We start from the raw sequence: 20,481 nt of genomic DNA on the forward strand, positions 1-20,481 counted from the left end.
AGCGCCACACCAGTGCAAAACGGTTTACCATTGTCCGAGGCTTCGGCTTCCCCTCCCTGCACTGCATGTAACCCGTGTTGCACAATAAAGAAGACTTTACTTCATCACCCGGTGAGTTGCTGCTTTTTCCTCCTTCTTTTTTGTATCTGAATTCCGTAATTTTAGTTTTAGTTTAGAGCATGCAGCTCCAGGGCAGGTGTCCCTTGTTCGCAAGTGCAATTGTTTTTCTCAGGCCAATGTGAAGCTGGTTTTTGTACACCAGTGGTGCCCAGTCTTTTTCTCTCCTATTTGAAATCCATATAGATCCTAATATTGATGCTGAGACTTCTGTCATATATATATATACATGACTTATGAATGCCATGCCTCCTCCATAACCGTGTTTCTGTGTTTTAGATTGCAAGGGGATAATCTAGCTCAGGGAGAAGAAGTGGTGCCAAAGGAAGGTTCCTGTCCTGTAAAAGCTGCAGCAAATGCAGGTGGTGAGTACAGATCTTCAACTCTGTGCCTTAAAGGGAATCTGTCAGCAGGTTTTTGCTACCTTATCTGAGAGCAGCAAGATTTAGGCAAAGAGATCCTGAATAGAGTAATGTATCACTTAGATTACTGGCTGCAGCCAGTATTCTGACACCATCTGAAATTTTAGTTTTAGTTATGTAGCAGAGCTGAGAGAGCTGTCCCTGCCCACAGGAGGCTCTCAGTAGAGAGTGTACATTGACAGTGAGGTATCAATCACAGGAGGGGGCATGCCAGACTGCCCTGCATGTCACATTAAAGTCCAAAAAATGATAAGGGTACTGCTGCTTAAATAAACATAACACATAAACTATAGATAGGACTCGGAAAAGAAGGCATCCCTGCATTTTCTGTGTTACCACTTTCAACATGCTAGCTTCAGCTTACATAGCAAAAACCTGCTGACAGATTCCCCTTAAGTAGATTTACATACTTAGAACCAGTTGTAAGCAAAAATGTGGGTTAATTTGCTGCCTCAATTGCTAATATGCATATGCGTCGGTTTCCATCAGCCCCTCTAGATGTGAACTTATGGCTGGGCTTCGTGGGAGAACATTACTTTTATTATATACTGCAATACTGTGGTTTTGAAGTTTATAGAAGAAGTGATCACATGATCGCAGGTCCCTCAAGGGAATGTTAAAATAAAGTAAAAAAATAAAAAAGGTTGAAAAGATATAAAAAAAAGATAGATCATATCATCCATAGATCCTCCTTTATTAATAAATAAAAACATGTTAAGGGTTGCAACGTCTGTACACATCTTATCTATCAAATCAAAAAATAATAAACCATTACATTAAACTTTGTAAAGAGGTAAAAACAAAATTAAAATGCATTTATTTTGTTTGCTGCATCTACCTAAAAAAATGCAGTAAAAAGAAATCAAAATAACATGTGCACCAAAATGGTATTAATAAAAATGTCAGCTCGCCACGCAAAATTTAAGCCCTAATACATCAATGGAAAAATAAAATAACATTAAATATGTTAGAAAATAGCAACACAAACACAATTTTTTATGAATATAAATCAACTTTTTTTTTTTTTACAACTTAAGTAAAAATTAGAGAACAATGAATGATCACTTGATTTTTTCAGAAATAATGTAATTTACATTGATCAACACTTGAAGGTTTTCTTTGTATGGGGTACACCATGCCACTAGGACAGTGTTTTCTAAAAGATCCAAAGATTATCAACATAAAATCTTTATTTTGCCCAAAACGTGATGATCATAATTAGAGAACAACAATGACTGTAGCACAGGGAAAGATTATAAGTACATTTTCTGAAGGTAACAACAGTCACCTATCAGTAAGACGTGTGCATGAGTTTGTTTTGAATGAATTCAGCACATCTGCAGCCACAGGGCATCACTAGTCTCTCACACTGCTCTGGTGGGATTTTGGTCCACTCTTATTCAAGTCTCTTCCACCGTTCTTCTACTGTTGGGGGTTTGTTGGCCATAACTTTGTCACCAAGGATTTTCTGGAGGTTTTCTATTGGGTTTAGATCAGGACTCTGGGCTGGGGCCATTTCATTGTTTCAATGTTTTCTTTTTCAATGAACTGCTTTATCCATTTTGCTGTGTCACAGGGGGCATTGTCCTGCATGAAAATTGCTGGCTGATTGAGTGATGAATCCAAGTAAGGAACCACGTATTTTTTTAAGATGGTTCTGATACACACTTGTATTCACTCTGCCATATAGCTGTATGAGAGGTCTATCTTCGGCTGCAGAAAACATTCTACAAACCATGACACTTCCTCCATCACCTTTCACTGACTTCTTAACACACTTTGGGTTCAGTCTTTCCCCAGTTTGTCGACAAACATAAAGTTTCCCATTAGACCCAAATAAATTAAATTTGCTTTCATCACTAACATGAACTGTGGGCCACTTCTCCTCTGTCCACACAACATGCTCCTCACCAAAGGGGAGTCTAGCCTTTTGATTCTTTCTGCTAATGAGAGGTTTAGTCACTGCATTGTGGGCTTTCAGTCCAAATGCTCATGAACATCGTGACACTGCATGACGAGACAGATCCTTACCCTGTTCAGTGCTGAACTGACGAGCAATTCCAGCTGCAGTGTGGAAACAATTACCAATGGAAATTCTCCACATTATCCAGTTCTCTCTTTCATTTTTCTTTTGAGGGCGACCAGCCTTCTTGGAGGACTTGAAAGAGTTTGTGATGTTGTAAAGATGCAATATTCTTGAAATCACAGACTTGGAATGACCAACTTCTCTTGCTATGGCTGATAGGGTCATCCCTTTGGTTTTCATCTGGACAACCTGCTGCCGAAGGGTTTCAGTCACTTTGGAATGGCATACTATTTTTGCTGTCAGTGCAAACTGGAAAGTTAGGCTTCCAGATAAATAGGGTTTGACAGATAATTAAGGAAATTAGCACCAGGTGCCAGATTAACACCAATAACTCGCAGGGATCTGAAAGTGTTCTCTAATTTAGATCAGTGTTCTTTTTCATTTATCTCATTTACATTTTATTATGTGCTTTACAATAAATTCAATTTATGAAATAAGCTTAAAATACGGCTAGTTTACACATGTTAGGATATAATCACATAGGACGACACAACGATCTTAACATTTAAGAAATTGTGTGCTGTTTTCTCATTTAGATCTTCAGTGTAGATTTGTTATTACGATATTTGTACTGATTTGTTAAATCATGTTGCCAGGTCATTTTTACTACACTAAGAAAAAGAACAAAAAAAGACAATGTAGAAATCACAGTTTTTTGTCATCATTTTACAATGCATGGCATTTTTTCCCCCTGTTTTCCAGTAAATGAGTGGTACTATTTAACCCCTTCACTCCCAGGTAATTTTAAGTTTTTTTGTTTTTGCTTTTTCCTCCCCTTCTTCCAAGAGCCATACATTTTTTATTTTTCCATTAATATAGCCATATGAGGGCTTTTTTTTGTGGGAAGAGTTGTACATTTGAATGACATCATTTATTCTGCCCCATATTGTACTGGAAAACATGAAAAAATTCCAAGTGTGGGGAAATTGCAAAAAAAAATACAATTTCACAATTGTTTTTTATTTATCGTGTTCACTAAATGGTAAAACTGACCTGACATTATGATTCCACAGGTCAATATGAGTTCATAGATACCAAACATGTATAGTTTTACTTTTATCTAAGTGGTGAAAAAAATTCAGAATTTTATAAAAAAAAAATTGCGCTTTTGTTGCCATTTTCTGAGATCTGTAGTGTTCTCTTTTTTCGGGATCTCAGTGAGGGCTTATTTTTTGCCTCTTGAGCTGTCATTTTAATTATACAATAATTTTTTGATAGATGCGTTGTTTGATCGCCTGTTATTGCATTTTAATGCAATGTTGCGGTGACCAAAAAAACTTTATTCTGGCTTTTTGATTTTTTTTTTTCTCGCTACACCATGTACCAATGAGATTAATTAATTTTATATTTTGATAGATCTGAAAGCGGTCACTCCAAATATGTTTTTTTTTCTTTATTATTGTTTTATTTTTACATTTTTTATTGATTTTACTAGTTTCCTATGGGACATTATGCCTACACAGCCCGATCGCTTCACTCTGATCAGGAGAAATGCTGTCCTCCTGTGAGTGCCGGCGCTCTGCCAGCATTCACAGGAAACATATCATGGCAATGACAGGTTTTAGCATCTGACCCCATACTGTCATGGCAATCCATTGGTGCGCTGTGCTTGCGTCATGGGACCGCCGATAGTGTCAAGAAACAGCACGATCTCTACCGGACCACATTAAATTCATCCCTCGTTTGTTACCTGCAGATATCTGTTGATCAGATCAGGAGACATGTGAGGGGAATAATGCGGGCTCGCCGTGTGAGCCAGCATTAAAGGGACAGACATGGCCAAGGACGTATAGATATCCTTGGTCATGACTGGTTAAGACTGCAACTCATCCCACGTAAAAAAAAGTCTTCAAGTCTATGTGAATAGAATTATAAAAAAGGTTACGGCTCTTGGAAGAAGGGGAAGAATAAAAACAAAAGCGCAAAAATGAAAAATTGTCTGAGCAGGAAAAGGTTAAAACTTCTAGTCTAAGTCTAAAGGCCGCTGTACACGCAACGACATCGCTAACGAGATGTTGCTGGGGTCACGGAATTCGTGACGCACATCCGGCCTTGTTATCAACGTCATTGCGTGTGACACATACGAGCGACTGCTAACGATCCAAAATACTCACCACATCGTTGATCGTTGACACGTCATTCATTTTCAAAATGTCGTTGATCTTCTGGGACGCAGGTTGTTTGTCGTTCCTGAGGCATCGCTACGTGTGACACCCCGGGAACGACGAACAACAGCGTACCTGCGTCCTCTGGAAACGGTGGGAGTAACCTTCATGCGGCTACTCTCCGCCCCTCCGCTTCTATTGGTTGCCTGCTGTGTGATGCCACTGTGATGCCTCATGAACCGCCCCCTTATAAAAGAGGTTGTTCGCCGGCCACAGCGCCGTCGTTAGGAAGGTAAGTATGTGTGAAGGGGACTAACGATATTGTTCGCCACGGGCAGCGATTTGCCCATGACGCACAATCGATGGGGGCGGGTTCGATCGCTAGCGACATCGCTAGCAATGTCGCAGCATATAAAGCTCCCTTAAAGGGGGCTTTACACGCTACGTTATCGTTAATGTTTTATTGTCGGGGTCACGTCGTTAGTGATGCACATCCGGCGTCATTAACGATATCGCAGCATGTGACACTTTTGTGCGAACTTAAACGATCGCAAAAGCGGCCAAAATCGTTTGCCGCGGAGAGGTTGTCCTAAAACCAAAAATCGTTTACCTCTCATTAGCGATGTTGTTCCTCATTCCTGCAGCAGCACACATCGCTATGTGTGACACCGCAGAAACGAGGAACATCTCCTTACCTGCCTCCACCGGCTATGCGGAAGGAAGGAGGTGGGCGAGATGTTACATCCCGCTCATCTCCGCCCCTCTGCTTCTATTGGACGCCTGCCGTGTGACGTCGCTGTGACACCGCACGACCCACCCCCTTAGAAAGGAGGCAGATCGCCGGCCAGAGCGACGTCGCAGGGCAGGTATGTGTGACGGGGGTGCGCGATTTTGTGCGCGACGGGCATCGATATGCCCATGTCGCACAAACGATGGGGGCGGGTACGCACGCTAGCGATATCGGCACTGATATCGTAGCGTGTAAAGCCCCCTTAACTGTCATGTCTAAATATTGCACTATTAGGAAATCCTAATGTTATATATAAAATGATGGCATTATTTCCATTGTCTTGCATTCCGCCATTATAGAAATCCATAGAAATGAAAAGTGCACTTAAAATCTGTATAGCACAAAAAATGGAAGGCCTCAAAGAGCAATCTAAATATCCTGTATAGATGTTATTGTTGATAAAATGCAATGAGACAAATTTAAAAAGAAATTGTAAGTTTTAGGCCTTGTGTACATGCTGCTTTTTTTTGCCACGTTTTTGCACGTTGTTTGGGTGCAGTGTTGGTCCCAAAACTGCATGCATTTTCTTCCCCAGCAAAGTCTATGAGATTTCATTTTTGCTGTCCGCACGTTGTAGATTTTTTTTGGCTGCGTCTGTGTGGTGACCACAAAGATGCAGCATGTCAATTCTTTCTGTGTTTTTGAGCCCTTCCAGTCAATAGACTAACTTAAAAAATGCACTGGGGAAAAATGCGGCAAAGACGCAGTAAAATGAGGCAAAAAATGCATGCTGAGAGAGCATTTTTTTGGGACCAAGAACGTGCATCTTTGTGGTCACCACAAAGATGCAGTGTGCGCACATAGCCTTTAAGGGAATCTTTTAGCAGGTTTTTCTTATGTAATCTGAGGATAGCATGAGGTAGGGGCTAAAACATAGAATTCAGTGATGTGTCACATGTCAGGCTGTGTGCTGTTGTTTTCTTAAGCTGAAGGATATATCACCTGGTGATTGCTGCAACTTGCTTCCTCTGCTAAGTCATCTAACTCCGCCCCCTCTTTTAATTAGCAGCTCACTTACTATAGACATTGTACATACAAAGCCTGGTGGGTGGGGTCAGCTTTCTCAGCTTTGCTGCATTGCTAAATCTAAAAAATCTGATTATGTCAGTACCTTTGCACCCAGTAAACTAAGTGATGCATCGTTGGATTCAGGATCTCTTTTCCTACATCATGCTGCTTCCAGATGAGGTAGCAAAAACCTGCTTACAGATTCCCTTAAAGCAATATTTAGCTTTGTTGTTTATAGATTAATGAAGAATTTTCTCCAAATTTCACCAAATGCAGCTCACAGATAGCAAAACTTTCTATGATGGGGGTATGTTGTTTCAATTCTTCTGTGTGTTTCTGCTTGCTTATGATTGGTCAGCTCAATACAAGGAAAAGAAGAAAACTGCACACAGCTGAATATGTTCATGACGTATACAATGTGTGCAGAATTATTAGGCAAATGAGTATTGTGATCACATGATAATTTTTATACATGTCCTACTCCAAGCTGTATAGGCTTGAAAGCCAACTACCAATTAAGTAAATCAGGTGATGTGCATCTCTGTAATGAGGAGGGGTGCGGTGTAATGACATCAATACCCTATATAAGGTGTACTTAATTATTAGGCAACTTCCTTTCCTTTAGCAAAATGGGTCAGAAGAGAGATTTTACGGGCTCTGAAAAGTCCAAAATTGTGAGATGTCTTGCAGAGGGATGCAGCAGTCCTGAACTTGCCAACATTTTGAAGCGTGATCACCGAACAATCAAGCGTTCATGGCAAATAGCCAACAGGGTCGCAAGAAGTGTGTTGGGCAAAAAAGGCGCAAAATAACTGCCCATGAATTAAGGAAAATCAAGTGTGAAGCTGCCAAGATGTCATTTGCCACCAGTTTGGCCATATTTCAGAGCTGCAATGTTACTGGAGTATCAAAAAGCTCAAGGTGTGCCATACTCAGGGACATAGCCAAGGTAAAGAAGGCTGAAAAACGACAACCTTTGAACAAGAAATCTAAGATAAAACATCAAGACTGAGCCAAGAAATATCTTAAGACTGATTTTTCAAAGGTTTTATGGACTGATGAAATGAGAGTGACTCTTGATGGGCCAGATGGATAGGCCAGAGGCTGATCAGTAAAGGGCAGAGAGCTCCACTCCGACTCAGATGCCAGCAATAGTGATGAGCGAGTACTAAAAAGCTCGGGTGCTCGAGGCTCGGGCCGAGCATCCCAAGATACTCGTGTACTCGGCCCGAGCACCGAGCCCAATGTTATCCTATGGGAGACCCGAGTATTTTTGTGAAATGACCCCCGGCAGCATGTAGAAACCCTAAAAATGTCACAAAAGTCTCAGAAGAGTGCTCAAATGACATGGCAACAGCATGGGGAAGACCCCTTGAAGCATTTATCACTCAAAAGTCACAGCTGTGAACAATTTTGTCCGAGTTTTACGCCATTTTTACGGACTCACCAGAAAACCTTCCAAAATGACACCAAAATGAATTTTCATGGCGGAAATGTTAAGGGCACATACCCAATAGTGAGATAGAGCTGGTGTATGTTACTTTTTGAGATTAATACATGAAAGATTTTACGTGAAAACCTTGTGTGGCACTCCGATGTCCAAAACGCACGTTTTGTGCTTTTTACTAACGATGTCGGTCATTTTTTTTTTCATTCTATCTCCCGTCGGTCGGTCTCGCTCTGTCTGTCTCTCTCTGTCTTGTCTGTCCCCCTCTCACAGTCTGTCGGTCAGTCTCCCCCCTCTCTCTTACTTACCGTTCCCCGATCACCGGCGCGGCGCTGCACTGCTGTTCACTAAACTCCAGCGGCTTTTCCTCTTTTGAAAAAGCCGGCCGCTCATTAATCAATCTCGTATTCTCTGCTTTCCTGCTTTTCGGCGCCTATGATTGGTTGCAGTGAGACACGCCCCCACACTGAGTGACAGCTGTCTCACTGCACCCAATCACAGCAGCCGGTGTGTGTGTATACTATGCAGTGAAATAAATAATTAAATAATTAAAAAAAACGCGTGTGGTCCCCCCAATTTTAATACCAGCCAGATAAAGCCATACGGCTGAAGGCTGGTATTCTCAGGATGGGGAGCTCCACGTTATGGGGAGCCCCCCAGCCTAACAATATCAGTCAGCAGCCGCCCAGAATTGCCGCATACATTATATGCAACAGTTCTGGGGCTGTACCCGGCTCTTCCCGATTTACCCTAGTGCGTTGGCAAATCGGGGTAATAAGGAGTTAATGGCAGCCCATAGCTGCCACTAAATCCTAGATTAATCATGTCAGGCGTCTCCCCGAGATTCCTTCCATGATTAATCTGTAAATTACAGTTAAAAAACACACACACCCGAAAAATCCTTTATTAGAAATAAAAAACACTAACAAAGTCCCTCATTACCAATTTATTAACCCCGACAAACCCTCCAAGTCCGGCGTAATCCACGGACCTCCAGCGTCGCGTCCAGCTCTGCTGCATGCAGGTGACAGGAGCAGCAGAATACACCGCCGCTCCGATCACCTCCACGCAGCTAATGAGGTGAGTATAGCGATCAGCTGAGCTGTCACTGAGGCTACCTGGATGCAGCGGTGGCCGCGGGTAACCTCAGTGACAGCTCAGCTGATCGCGCTACTCACCGCTGCTCCGGTCAGCTCCATGCACCAACTGAGGTGAGTATAGCGATCAGCTGCTGTCACTGAGGTTAATCGCGGCACCGCTGGATCCAGCGGTGGCCGGGAGTTACCTGACTGACAGCAGCTGATCGCGCTACTCACCTCAGTTGCTGTGTGAAGCTGATCGAAGCGGCGGTGTATTCTGCAGCTCCTGTCACCTTCATGCAGTGGTACAGGAAGAAGTCGGTATCGTTCAAGGAAAACATGATTTTCATGCAGGACAATGCTCCATCACATGCATTCAACTACTCCACAGCGTGGCTGGCCAGTAAAGATCTAAAAGATGAAAAAATAATGACATGGCCCCCTTGTTCACCTGATCTGAACCCCATAGAGAACCTGTAGTCCCTCATAAAATGTGAGATCTACAGGGAGGGAAAACAGTACACCTCTCGGAACAGTGTCTGGGAGGCTGTGGTGGCTGCTGCATGCAATGTTAATCGAAAACAGATCAAGCAAATGACAGAATCTATGGATGGTAGGCTGTTGAGTGTCATCATAAAGAAAGGTGCCTATATTGGTCACTAATTTTTTGGGGTTTTGTTTTTGCATGTCAGAAATGTTTATTTCTAAATTTTGTGCAGTTATATTGGTTTACCTGGGGAAAATAAATAAGTGAGATGCGAATATATTTGGTTTTTATTAAGTTGCCTAATAATTCTGCACAGTAATAGTTACCTGCACAAACAGATATCCTCCTAAGATAGCCAAATCTAAAAAAAAACCACTCCAATTTCCAAAAATATTGAGGTTTGATATTTATGAGTCTTTTGGGTTGATTGAGAATATAGTTGTTGATCCATACTAAAAAAAGTACTCTAAAAGACAACTTGCCTAATAATTCTGCACACGGTGTATATCATGAATTTTGCTCAACTAGAAATGTACATGCACAGAATGTATGTATGTATGATGCAGTGTGAATAGACCTTAATATTTCCTAGTGAAGTACTGTAAATACTAACTCACGATGGCTCCTTAAAAGATGATCTTTATATCTTAGTTTAATTTTATTCGGCTTGACATTATTATGAAGCATTTATTGTTGTCATAAATGGCTGACATTTTCCAGGATCAGTATGATACAATATTTGTGACTAAACAGAAAGCAGAACCTGCACATCAAACATGTCCTTACCCTTCATCAATGTCTTCAGATTCTGTCTGGAACATCACCTACTGAGATAAAGACGATCAGCCGCCATCTGCACATGGACAGGACACTCATCTTGGGCCGCTATCGGTGGACCCTAGGGAGCTGGTATCTGCAGCTGTAGTAGATCGTCCTGGCACTTGAATGGTCTGCACTTATGAGTAGATATATATATAATTGAAGTAGGTGAAAGCAAAGCAAACACAGTCCGTGTGGATGACATATTACTCAGCTTTATAGATCTCATTCTCTACAGAATTTTATTACTGCTAAAAGGTTCCTGATCCAAAATCCTGTCCTTGCCTCAATGTTTCATGTAATATGGGAACAACATATTGGAATATATTCTACAGTACATAAAAAGATCACATTTGTCTTCTTCATGACATTTTTGGAACTTTTAAGACCGTGAACTTGTGAACCACACACATCCTTTGAAAAAGTGATTTTTTTTTTCATTTGATCTGCAAACCCCTTAGTTTGAATACATTTTTCCAGATTAATTGCAGCCATCTGATGTCCGTTTCATCTTATATAGTGCCAAATATTATGCATTAGACTGTCATACTTAAATGGTACTCCGGGGAGATAAAAAAATGTTGTACTGTCCCTGCCCTGAAGGGGGCATAGCAGGGGTCTGACTGCTGGCTCCATGCACTTCGTACCTTCCTCGTCCCCTGTTCTGGATAGAAGCAAATATCAGGGACTGACAGTATGCCCCTAGAAAACTGGTTCAGTTCCTGCCACTGGTCCAGTCTGCTGACTCTGAAATCCAGGAGATCAAGGTGATTTGCCTAAGAAAAGGCACAGTCTTTGGACCTGGCTGTTTTAGTCAATGCATTTTTTTTTGCTGAAATGCGTCTGGTTGTAGCAAAGGTAAATAAAACATCTGATCCATTATGGCAAATATACTGCAGATGTTTCTTCTGCCTCGGCTGCTTGTTATAGCTCAATCCTGACATAGGAAGGGAAGCTTTGCATCTGGGAAGGGGTATGCTGGTCAGTCATGCAAGTGACAGGTATCCGCTCAGCGAAAGCTCCGCAGAATAGTTGGCACAGCTTACCCTGGTAATAGGCCAATTTAATTCCTTTTCGGAGTCCAGAAAAAATTCCCCCATTTTACTTTTACATCATGGGTGTAATAGAGTGGCTCTCCAATAGTCATTGCTTCCCTTAATGTTAACAATACACCGGTCATCCAACAAGCATTGCAGCATATAGCTTACCATTCTCTCGAGCACGGCAGAGTACCCTATTGGTTCATTTTGATCTCCTTGCTGCAAAGGTTTGTTGTCATGGCCAGCATCATTGTCCTCCTTATTTTCCTTCTCCTCTTCCTCCTCCAAATCCCATAGCATATGACTCGCCCACCCCAGGGCCTTAGGTCACTCGGTGTCGGGTCGGATTAGTTCGGGGTAGTCAGCGGTGGCGGGGCCCGACTCCATGACCCTGGTGGAGTCAGTTAAAATGGCGGTATTGGGGGAGATGGTGAGAATGTTTATATGAATATTCGTGACACCACCTGTGGTAATTTGCAGCTATGGAGCCGCAGCTGCTGGAAGGGACCTCCAGGGCTGATGTTATGGCAGCTGAGGTGTTTCTTGCTCTCCACAGGTAGAGCGGATACCCCGGGGCAACCTTTGGTGCTTGATAAAGTCTATGGTGTTTAATGTTGATGAAGTGGGGGATAAACCAGATGACACGGGGCTTGCAGTCAAGATGGTTTTACTCACTGTTCAGTCACTGCAGTAGACCGGTTACCCACGGAATGCCAGTATCCGCTGTCAGGGGCCGCCGCCGATCCCGGATAGGTCAAGGCCCAGGGTCAGTCCCGGTGTACCCCACTTGTGTGTGTCCTTTTCCGACTGACTTCTTAGCCTTCAACTGTTTTAGCTGGTCTTGGCCTCCACCACAGGGCCTGTACAAAGGGGGCTGACCGTAGTCATATCTTGCCCTCTTCACCGGGGATCTGTGGCGGGAAGTGGCCCTGGGCGCTTGCAACGATCTCCCAGGCCTTCGGTTTTACTTTTGAGGATTTGTCTTTCTTCCCTCTGTCTAGGGACCGTCCCTGAATGCAGCCAGATCCCTCCACCCGATGTTGTCAGGGGAGCAGGTCACGGGACAATTTGCCCTTCCGTGGCCCTGGAATCCTTTCTTCTTTTCTTTCAGTGTCACCTGGGCCTAACTAGACCCCAGGATCTCCACCAGGAACCTCCTTCTGTCTCTGTCTTCTCTATTTGCTGTCCTTTCTTGACAGCCCACCTCCTCACTCCTTCTCTCTTACTGCCTGACAGGCTGACTAGACTGCCCAGACTGACTGACTTTGAACTTCCTAGTTCCCTTTGTCTACTCTCACTTTCTGATTCCTCCCACACACCCACTGACTAGGTCCCACCCACACCATTGGGACCAGAAATGGGACTTACAGCCCCATGAATACATCTATGGCGGTTGCTGCCACTATCCCTGACCCAGTGTATGCCTACCAAATGGTGTGTGCAAGTTTTGTCTGTACACCGGCAGTTGACCCCATTCTCACCCAGGATGGGATACCACACCTCTGGCTGAGGTGCAATATCTCTGTGGCGACGGAAGCCTCAAGGGCGCCACACTCCCCCACAGCAAATCCCAGCACGTCCGCGGGCTGAAACAAAAATACAATGGTGTTAACTGCAAAATTTTTGTATGCTAAAATAACAATAAACTTTTCATCTCTTTATGGGGATGAGGCACTTTTCTTAAACATTGCTAAACATTTTAAACTACTTTGGAGTCTTTGGTGCACTTTATTGTCGAAATGCACAAGTGCTGTGGAGTACTTTCCCACCATAATTCTGGTAGGGGGCACAACTGGTGCAACTATATACAGGGTAGAGTCCTGGCCATGCATAGTCCAGTGGCCCACATGTCCATTAATACTTATAATTTTCCTAAAGAAGAAAAATAAACACAATATATATGTACACTTTGGCTGCAAAAAGTCCAGTGGCCCGGTAAAACATAAACAGTGGGGGGGTAGGGACATCTTCAAAAAGCAAAAGGGGCGGAAGGGTTTTCAAGGGAGGGTGGCTTCTTCAAAAAGAACAAAGGGGAGAGGCTGAAGAAGGGCTATTCACAGGAAATGGCTGTTCATTTAGCAATCTTCGGGCTCATCTTCTGGCAGTACAAATGCCAATGCCAGGATGGTTTGAGTCCCTTGACTGGTGATGCTCATACTAGGGCTGAGAGAAGAGGGGACTGGTGCTGCATCCTCCCTGTGGACGTGCACATCCAGGGCATACCACCCTCGGGTCCCCATTAAGCAGGTGTACTTGACCCGGTTGCCGATTTTGACGTCGCGCCCTGGTTGGCCCTGACGCAGGTGTTCTTCTATGTCCCGGCGGGACACAAAGATGTCCTTGCCCAGTCCAGGCTCGCGGATAAAGCCCCAGCCTCTCTCTAAGTCGAAGTCTATGATTTGGCCCCTCCGGATTGGGCCGTGCTTGCTTCTCTTCGCCTTCCGCATTCTGGCCTTGTCAGCCAGGTTGGCAGCCTCCTTCTTGGCCCGATTTGCCTCCTGGCGCTCTCGTTCCAACCTGAACTGCTCTATTTGCCGCTGGCACACCAGGGTTGTGGCCGCTTCGGTCATATCCGGCCGTAAGGGTACCGCCAGTCCACTCTCGCGGACCGGTGTGGCATCCCAATTTACTCCAGGGGAGACGGCACCGGGCTCCTCGGTGGGAGGGCTACGTAAGGGCCCCAGGAGGAGATCGGGGCTCTGCCGGCCAGCAGTGGTGCTTCCGCTCCCGGGTTCCGCGGCGGCAGCTCATGCCCTGAGGCGTTCTGCGGTGGCATCCGGTTCACCAACCGGGGGACTGGGCAGGAGCGCTGCGGGAGATCCCGGGTTCAACTCAGCGGGGGCAATGTTTCCCTTACCTGGTCCTGTTGCAGCGGCCTGAGATTCCTGGCTCTCTGCTCCACTGGATGCCGCCTGAGGGTTGCCTGCGCACTCGGGTTCAGCGCATTTCCCCGCCTGCCGCTTGGCCTCCTCTACAAGCTTCCGCAACCGGCGGGCCAGCTGCCGCATCTCCATCATTCGATAGTTTATGCCGGGATTGGAATCTTCCTCCCACGCCTTCCCGGGCGTACTGGGTCCTGAGTACTCTGCCATTGTGCTCCTGCAGCCTTCCCGGTTGCCGCTCGTGTCTCCTCTCGAGCGTTCATCCCCAACGCTCGACTGCACCCTTCTCCACTCCAGAGGTGGGGCCAGGGGATAGACCACTCCTTGGCGCCAGGCCGGCACCCAGCCCACTACGGACGGCATCCCTCCGCCCACTATCCAGTACATTCTGGCAGCTTCTTCTTCCTCCAAGCATCAGCATTAACTGCCAGACAGTCAGTTTCTTAGCGCACCATTCTTCAACACTCCCACAGGGCACAGAGGGGCGGAGTTTATCTTCGCGCTCTTTTTTAGGCACGCCCTTCTTCTTCCTGCGCATAGCAGTTTTAATGGCGGCGGCAGTTTTTCCACACAAGTGAAACACAGTCTATTAAACACAGTTCTTTAAGGCGCACGTCACCCGTATTAACGGGTCTTGTTCACATCCTGTTCGTGACGCCAGAAAGGTGACTCGCCCACCCCAGGGCCTTAGGTGACTCGGTGTCTGGCCGGACTAGTTTAGGGTAGTCAGCAGTGGCGGAGCCCGACTCCGTGACCCTGGTGGAGTCAGTCAAAATGGCGGTATTGGGGGAGATGGTGAGAATGTTTATATGAATATTCGTGACGCCATCTGTGGTAATTTGCAGCTATGGAGCCGCAGCTGCTGGAAGGGACCTCTGGGGCTGATGTTATGGCAGCTGAGGTGTTTCTTGCTCTCCACAGGTAGAGCGGATACCCCGGGGCAACCTTTGGTGCTTGATAAAGTCTATGGTGTTTAATGTTCATGAAGTGCGGGATAAACCAGACGACACAGGGCTTGCAGTCAAAATGGTTTTACTCACTGTTCAGTCACTGCAGTAGACCGGTTACCCACGGAATGCCAGGATCCGCTGTCAGGGGTCGCCGCCGATCCCGGATAGGTCAAGGGTCAGTCCCGGTGTACCCCTCCTGTGTGTGTCCTTTTCTGACTGACTTCCTAGCCTTCAACTGTTTTAGCTGGTCTTGGCCTCCACCACAGGGCCTGTACAAAGGGGGCTGACCGCAGTCGTATCTTGCCCTCTTCACCGGGGATCTGTGGCGGCAAGTGGCCCTGGGCGCTTTCAACGATCTCCCAGGCCTTCGGTTTTACTTTTGAGGAATTGTCTTTCTTCCCTCTGTCTAGGGACCGTCCCTGAATGCAGCCAGATCCCTCCACCCGATGTTGTCAGTGGAACAGGTCACAGGATAATTTGCCCTTCCGTGGCCCTGGAATCCTTTCTTCTTTTCTTTCAGTGTCACCTGGGCCTAACTAGACCCCAGGATCTCCACCAGGAACCTCCTTCTGTCTCTATCTTCTCTATCTGCTGTCCTTTCTTGACAGCCCATCTCCTCACTCCTTCTCTCTCACTACCTGACAGGCTGACTAGACTGCCCAGACTGACTGACTTTGAACTTCCTAGTTTCCTTTGTCTACTCTCACTTTCTGACTCCTCCCACACACCCACTGACTAGGCCCCACCCACACCATTGGGACCAGAAATGGGACTTACAGCCCCATGAATACATCTATGGCGGTTGCTGCCACTATCCCTGACCCATTGTATGCCTACCAATTAGTGTGTGCAAGTTTTGTCTGTACACCGGCAGTTGACCCCATTCTCATCCGAGATGGGATACCACACCTCTGGCTGAGGTGCAATATCTCTGTGGCGAAGGAAGCCTCAGGGGCGCCACACATATAACATTGACCCAACAGAAACAGGGTGGCGATAAACAGGTGCATGTTGATGTTCTTTCTCCATCTCCACTTGTTTCCAAGTAATTGCCTTTTCCAGGATAAATATGAGTGGGATGACATTGTTCATTCCACAGTTGACCTTATTGGTAATTTTGTCACCTTTATGATGCACCTTATTAGCTGCCAATGTCGGATATAAGAGTAAACTTATTTCCAGTTTGCCTGCTGCATGATATAGTCCATCACCATATTAGCCTGTTCGTATTGATGTTGCAACATATACAGCGTTAAATTCAAGCAGGTTGCAAAGTCGCAAACCAGGTGAAGCTCCAGGAGATCATTTTGTCTCGTCTAGAAAGGCGTGCTTTGACAAATAAGATCGTTTGAAATTAGCGGACAATTTCCTGCTATAGCCACAACATCATCGAGTGGGTATTTTTCTGCAAGAAGTTTTGGACAATTAATTTCAGGAAATAGACCATGCGTTACTTTGAACAAAGGTTAAGGCAGGTAGAAGGGTGCAATCACTGTTGCTATAGACAGTTCCTACAATATGTTACTATTCACAGGGAGCCAGACAGCGGGCGAGTTGCTGTCTAATAAATAAATGTAAATTGTCAGCCACATGGCTTTTTCTTCTCCAGTTATTAAAGCTGTAAAAACACTTGGCAGTGTTTTACCTTGCATGAGAGAAAAGAATGAGGGCCGTGTATGGAATAAGCAATGTGCTCTGTTCCTATTGGTGATGGGGTCATGTCAGTGGGTTCAAGGCTGCGACTGAACATTGTTAGGCAATAGATAACCCAATGGTGCTTGACAAGAGGCTTTAGCCCTGGCACAGAGACCACATCTATGGACATACAACTTAATGTCCCTATGAGTATTCTGCCACGAAAAAGGACTTAGGGTAACATCTCATAGTGGCAGAAAATTTCTTATGCCCAGCTACAATAAAATCTGCACTTTATTAAAAAGATCTACGCGTAAAGAGAGTGGTACATAAAGTTTACTTATGAGTAAACCATGAGGGCCACTATGTCAGATAGAGGGGGTTATGTCAGATAGAGCATCCTGACTACACTATCTGACATAACCCCCCCAGCGCACCAACCCCCCCTCACTGAACATTTTGACTGGATTTTCAATGGGGCAAAGCTGTGAGACAAAGTGTCAGCATTGAAATTCTTAGATAAAGAGAGATAAGTAATGTCAAAATCAAACCAAGCTAAAAAAGGCTCCACCGAGCCTGTCTGATATTTAAGCACTTAGGAGCATCAATATACAATGGGTTGATCGGTAAAAGCAGTCACCTTATGTTTTGCCCCCTCCATCCAATGTCTCCATTCGTCAAAGGCTCTTTTACCGGCCAGAAGTTCTCAGTCATCTATATCATAATTTGATTCTGTTTGAGTGAACTCGTGGGAGTAAAAATCTCAAGGAGGTAGATACCCACTCTTTTTCTGCAAAACAACAGCTCCCATCCCAATAGAGGACGCGCCTGCCTCAACAATGTAAGGCAAATCAATCTCAGGATGATTGAGTGTTATGCTTGCCGAGGTTTCAGCAAGCAGGAGTAAACCCACTGGGCCGCAGAGGGGACCAGGGTTTTCCAAACGTGAAAGGGCCTTCAATAAGTGACTACCAGGTATTTGCCAGAGCCTGTAATGGTGAGGATGGGCTTGGCTGGCAGTAGATGCCATTTGCCACACCCAGGATAGTGTCCATGACTGTGCAAGCTGACCTCCATGGCAGGGACAGGCTCAAGTACGGACAGGTACAGTCTCTAGTGCACACAAGTGTAGCCGGGATGGCTGAATCAGACAGGACAGCTGGTGCAGGCTCATATGTAGGCTACAGCAGATACAATCAGTCAAGAACTAACTAACTACGTTGCTCCGGGACCTCTAATAGGATGAGGATGCCTTTATTACCTAAGCGCGCATGCCCTAAGTGCACTCCAGGAGGACCTGTACAGCATGCACAAGCCTTAGAAGCAGGAGGCAGCAGGGGAGCACATGGACGGCAGTCGAGAGCAGAGGAGCGCACATTCTGGCCACGGCAGTGAGTATATCAGCATCCCTACAGGGACACCACCACTGCCCTGAGAATAAGAGTTTTAGAGAAAGCAGAGACTGGCAGCATTAGAATGGGAGGCGTTGCAGCAAAATGCAGAGACTGGCAGCATCATATTGGGAGCTGCAGGAGAAAGTAGAGACTGGCGGCATCATATTAGGAGCTGCAGGAGAAAGTAGAGACTGGCGGCATCAAAATGGAAGCTGCAACAAAAAGTAGAGACCAACAGCACCAGAATGGGAGCTGCAGCAAAAGCCAAAGACAGACTGCATCAGAATGGGAGCTGCAGCAAAAACAGAGACTGGCAGCATCAAAACAGGAGCTGCAGCAGAAGGTAGACACTGACAGCATTGGAATGGGAGCTACTGTAGAAAGTAGAGACTGACAATGTCAGAACTAGAGCTGCAACAAAAAGTAGATACTGGCAGTGTCAGAACTGAAGCTGAAACAAAAAGTAGAGACTGGCAGTGTCAGAACTGAAGCTGAAACAAAAAGTAGAGACTGGCAGTGTCAGGACTGAAGCTGAAACAAAAAGTAGAGACTGGCAGTGTCAGGACTGAAGCTGAAACAAAAAGTAGAGACTGGCAGTGTCAGACCTGTGGCTGAAACAAAAAGTAGAGACTGGTGTCCTCAGAATGGGAGATGCTAAAAAATATACAGCTGCACTCTGAAACACTAAGGGATGCAAACATTGAATAAAGGAATTTTGGAACAGCATTACTGTTATTGAAAATAAGTTTTAAAAATAAAATACTTAGCATATAAAATGCCCAGTTTATGAGAGCCCAACAGCCAGCGACAAGGTGTATTTCTTTGTTGGGTCCCTAACCAATATGACATATTTGGTTAGGGATCTAGAAAAGAGGTACACCTTGTTGATGGCTGTTGGGCTTTCATAAACAGGCCATTTTATGCGCTTGGTATCTCGCTTTTAAAACTTATTTTAAAAAGCAGTAATGCAGTTCCAAAATTCTTATATTCAATGTTTGCATGCCTTAGCATTTTTGAGTACAGCTGTATATTTTTTAGCAATACATTGCATTTTCAATTTGCACCTGTTCACATTTGTTTGTTTGAATGTGTTGGTTAGTTTCTTATTTCAAAATGGGAGCTGCACCAGACAGTAGAGACGGGTAGCGTTGGATTGAGAGCTGCAGAAGAATGTAGGGACTGGCGGCATCAGAATGGGGGCTCCAAAAAAAGCAGAGAATGACAACGTTGAAACGGGAGTTTCAGCAAAAAGCAAAGATTGGCAGCGTCTGAACGGGAGCTGCAGCAGAAAGTAGACACTGGCCGCATCAGAATGTAGATACTGGCAACATCAGAACAGGACCTGCAGATGAAAGTGGAGACTTGCAGCATTAAAACGGGAGCTGCAGCAGAAAGCAAAGATTGGTAGCTTCAAAACGGGAGCTGCAGCAGAAAGCAAAGATTGGTAGCTTCAAAACGGGAGTTGCAGCAGAAAGTAGACACTGACAGCGTTGGAATGGCAGAGGATCGGTGACATAAATATTGCTTCTTTTAGTTTTTAAATTAATTTTAAGCACTTTTTAAAATAAATTTACTCAATAGACAACTTCTATAGTTACCAATGACTGTATGTTTTGGATATGTCTTTACTCAGAGCTTGGAATTAGAACCTATGAGTTGTTCATGGTGATAACTGTGTACCCGTAGAAGGTTCTAGTGTAATTCTGGAGGCCTCTGATTTCATACAGAATTGTGCTATCCTCCATCGGATGCTGTATTATAAAGATATTGACTCCTAGGAATATTGATTCAATAGCAAAATATTTATACCGAGGCTCCATAGGAATGGCTATCATCCCTTTAGTACCGAGTCATATGGACAGTGCTTCCATGGCTTTTTGTTGTGTGCTTGAGGGCTTATTCTGAACTCTTCTTGTAAAATCTTCAATTACAGTCAGGTTATCCATTGTATAAAATGTACATACAATAGAACATGCACATCTTGCCCCAAGCATCGGGGGATATTGTCATTTCAAGGGCCAAATAATAGATCAGCTTTTCCTAGCCATTAAATTCAATTACAGTAGGTAAACATGGTGATTATATTACAGGCGTGTTTAGATCTGTGTACCGTAGCGATTAAATAAATGGGATATACTCAGCATTTATTTGTGGATGGAACACAGACTCATCACGAGGGAAAGATGACAAATGATAGGCTGTCATTAAAAATAAGGGCCC

The 20,481-nt window shown here is 44.7% G+C and overlaps 1 protein-coding gene across 4 annotated transcripts in view; it reads left to right on the forward strand.

Annotated features, from left to right (window-relative positions):
- C6H8orf34 (chromosome 6 C8orf34 homolog) overlaps nucleotides 1–20,481 on the forward strand; it is a 458,472-nt gene that overhangs the window by 291,784 nt on the left and 146,207 nt on the right. For all 4 annotated transcript variants that reach the window (XM_075353192.1, XM_075353191.1, XM_075353195.1 and 1 more), the window contains exon 9: nucleotides 397–482. In XM_075353192.1, the coding sequence (XP_075209307.1) occupies nucleotides 397–482 (86 nt within the window). The remainder of the gene's footprint in view (nucleotides 1–396; nucleotides 483–20,481) is intronic.

Source organism: Anomaloglossus baeobatrachus, chromosome 6 (genome assembly GCF_048569485.1).
Source record: "Anomaloglossus baeobatrachus isolate aAnoBae1 chromosome 6, aAnoBae1.hap1, whole genome shotgun sequence".
NCBI classification, from domain to species: Eukaryota; Metazoa; Chordata; class Amphibia; order Anura; family Aromobatidae; genus Anomaloglossus; species Anomaloglossus baeobatrachus.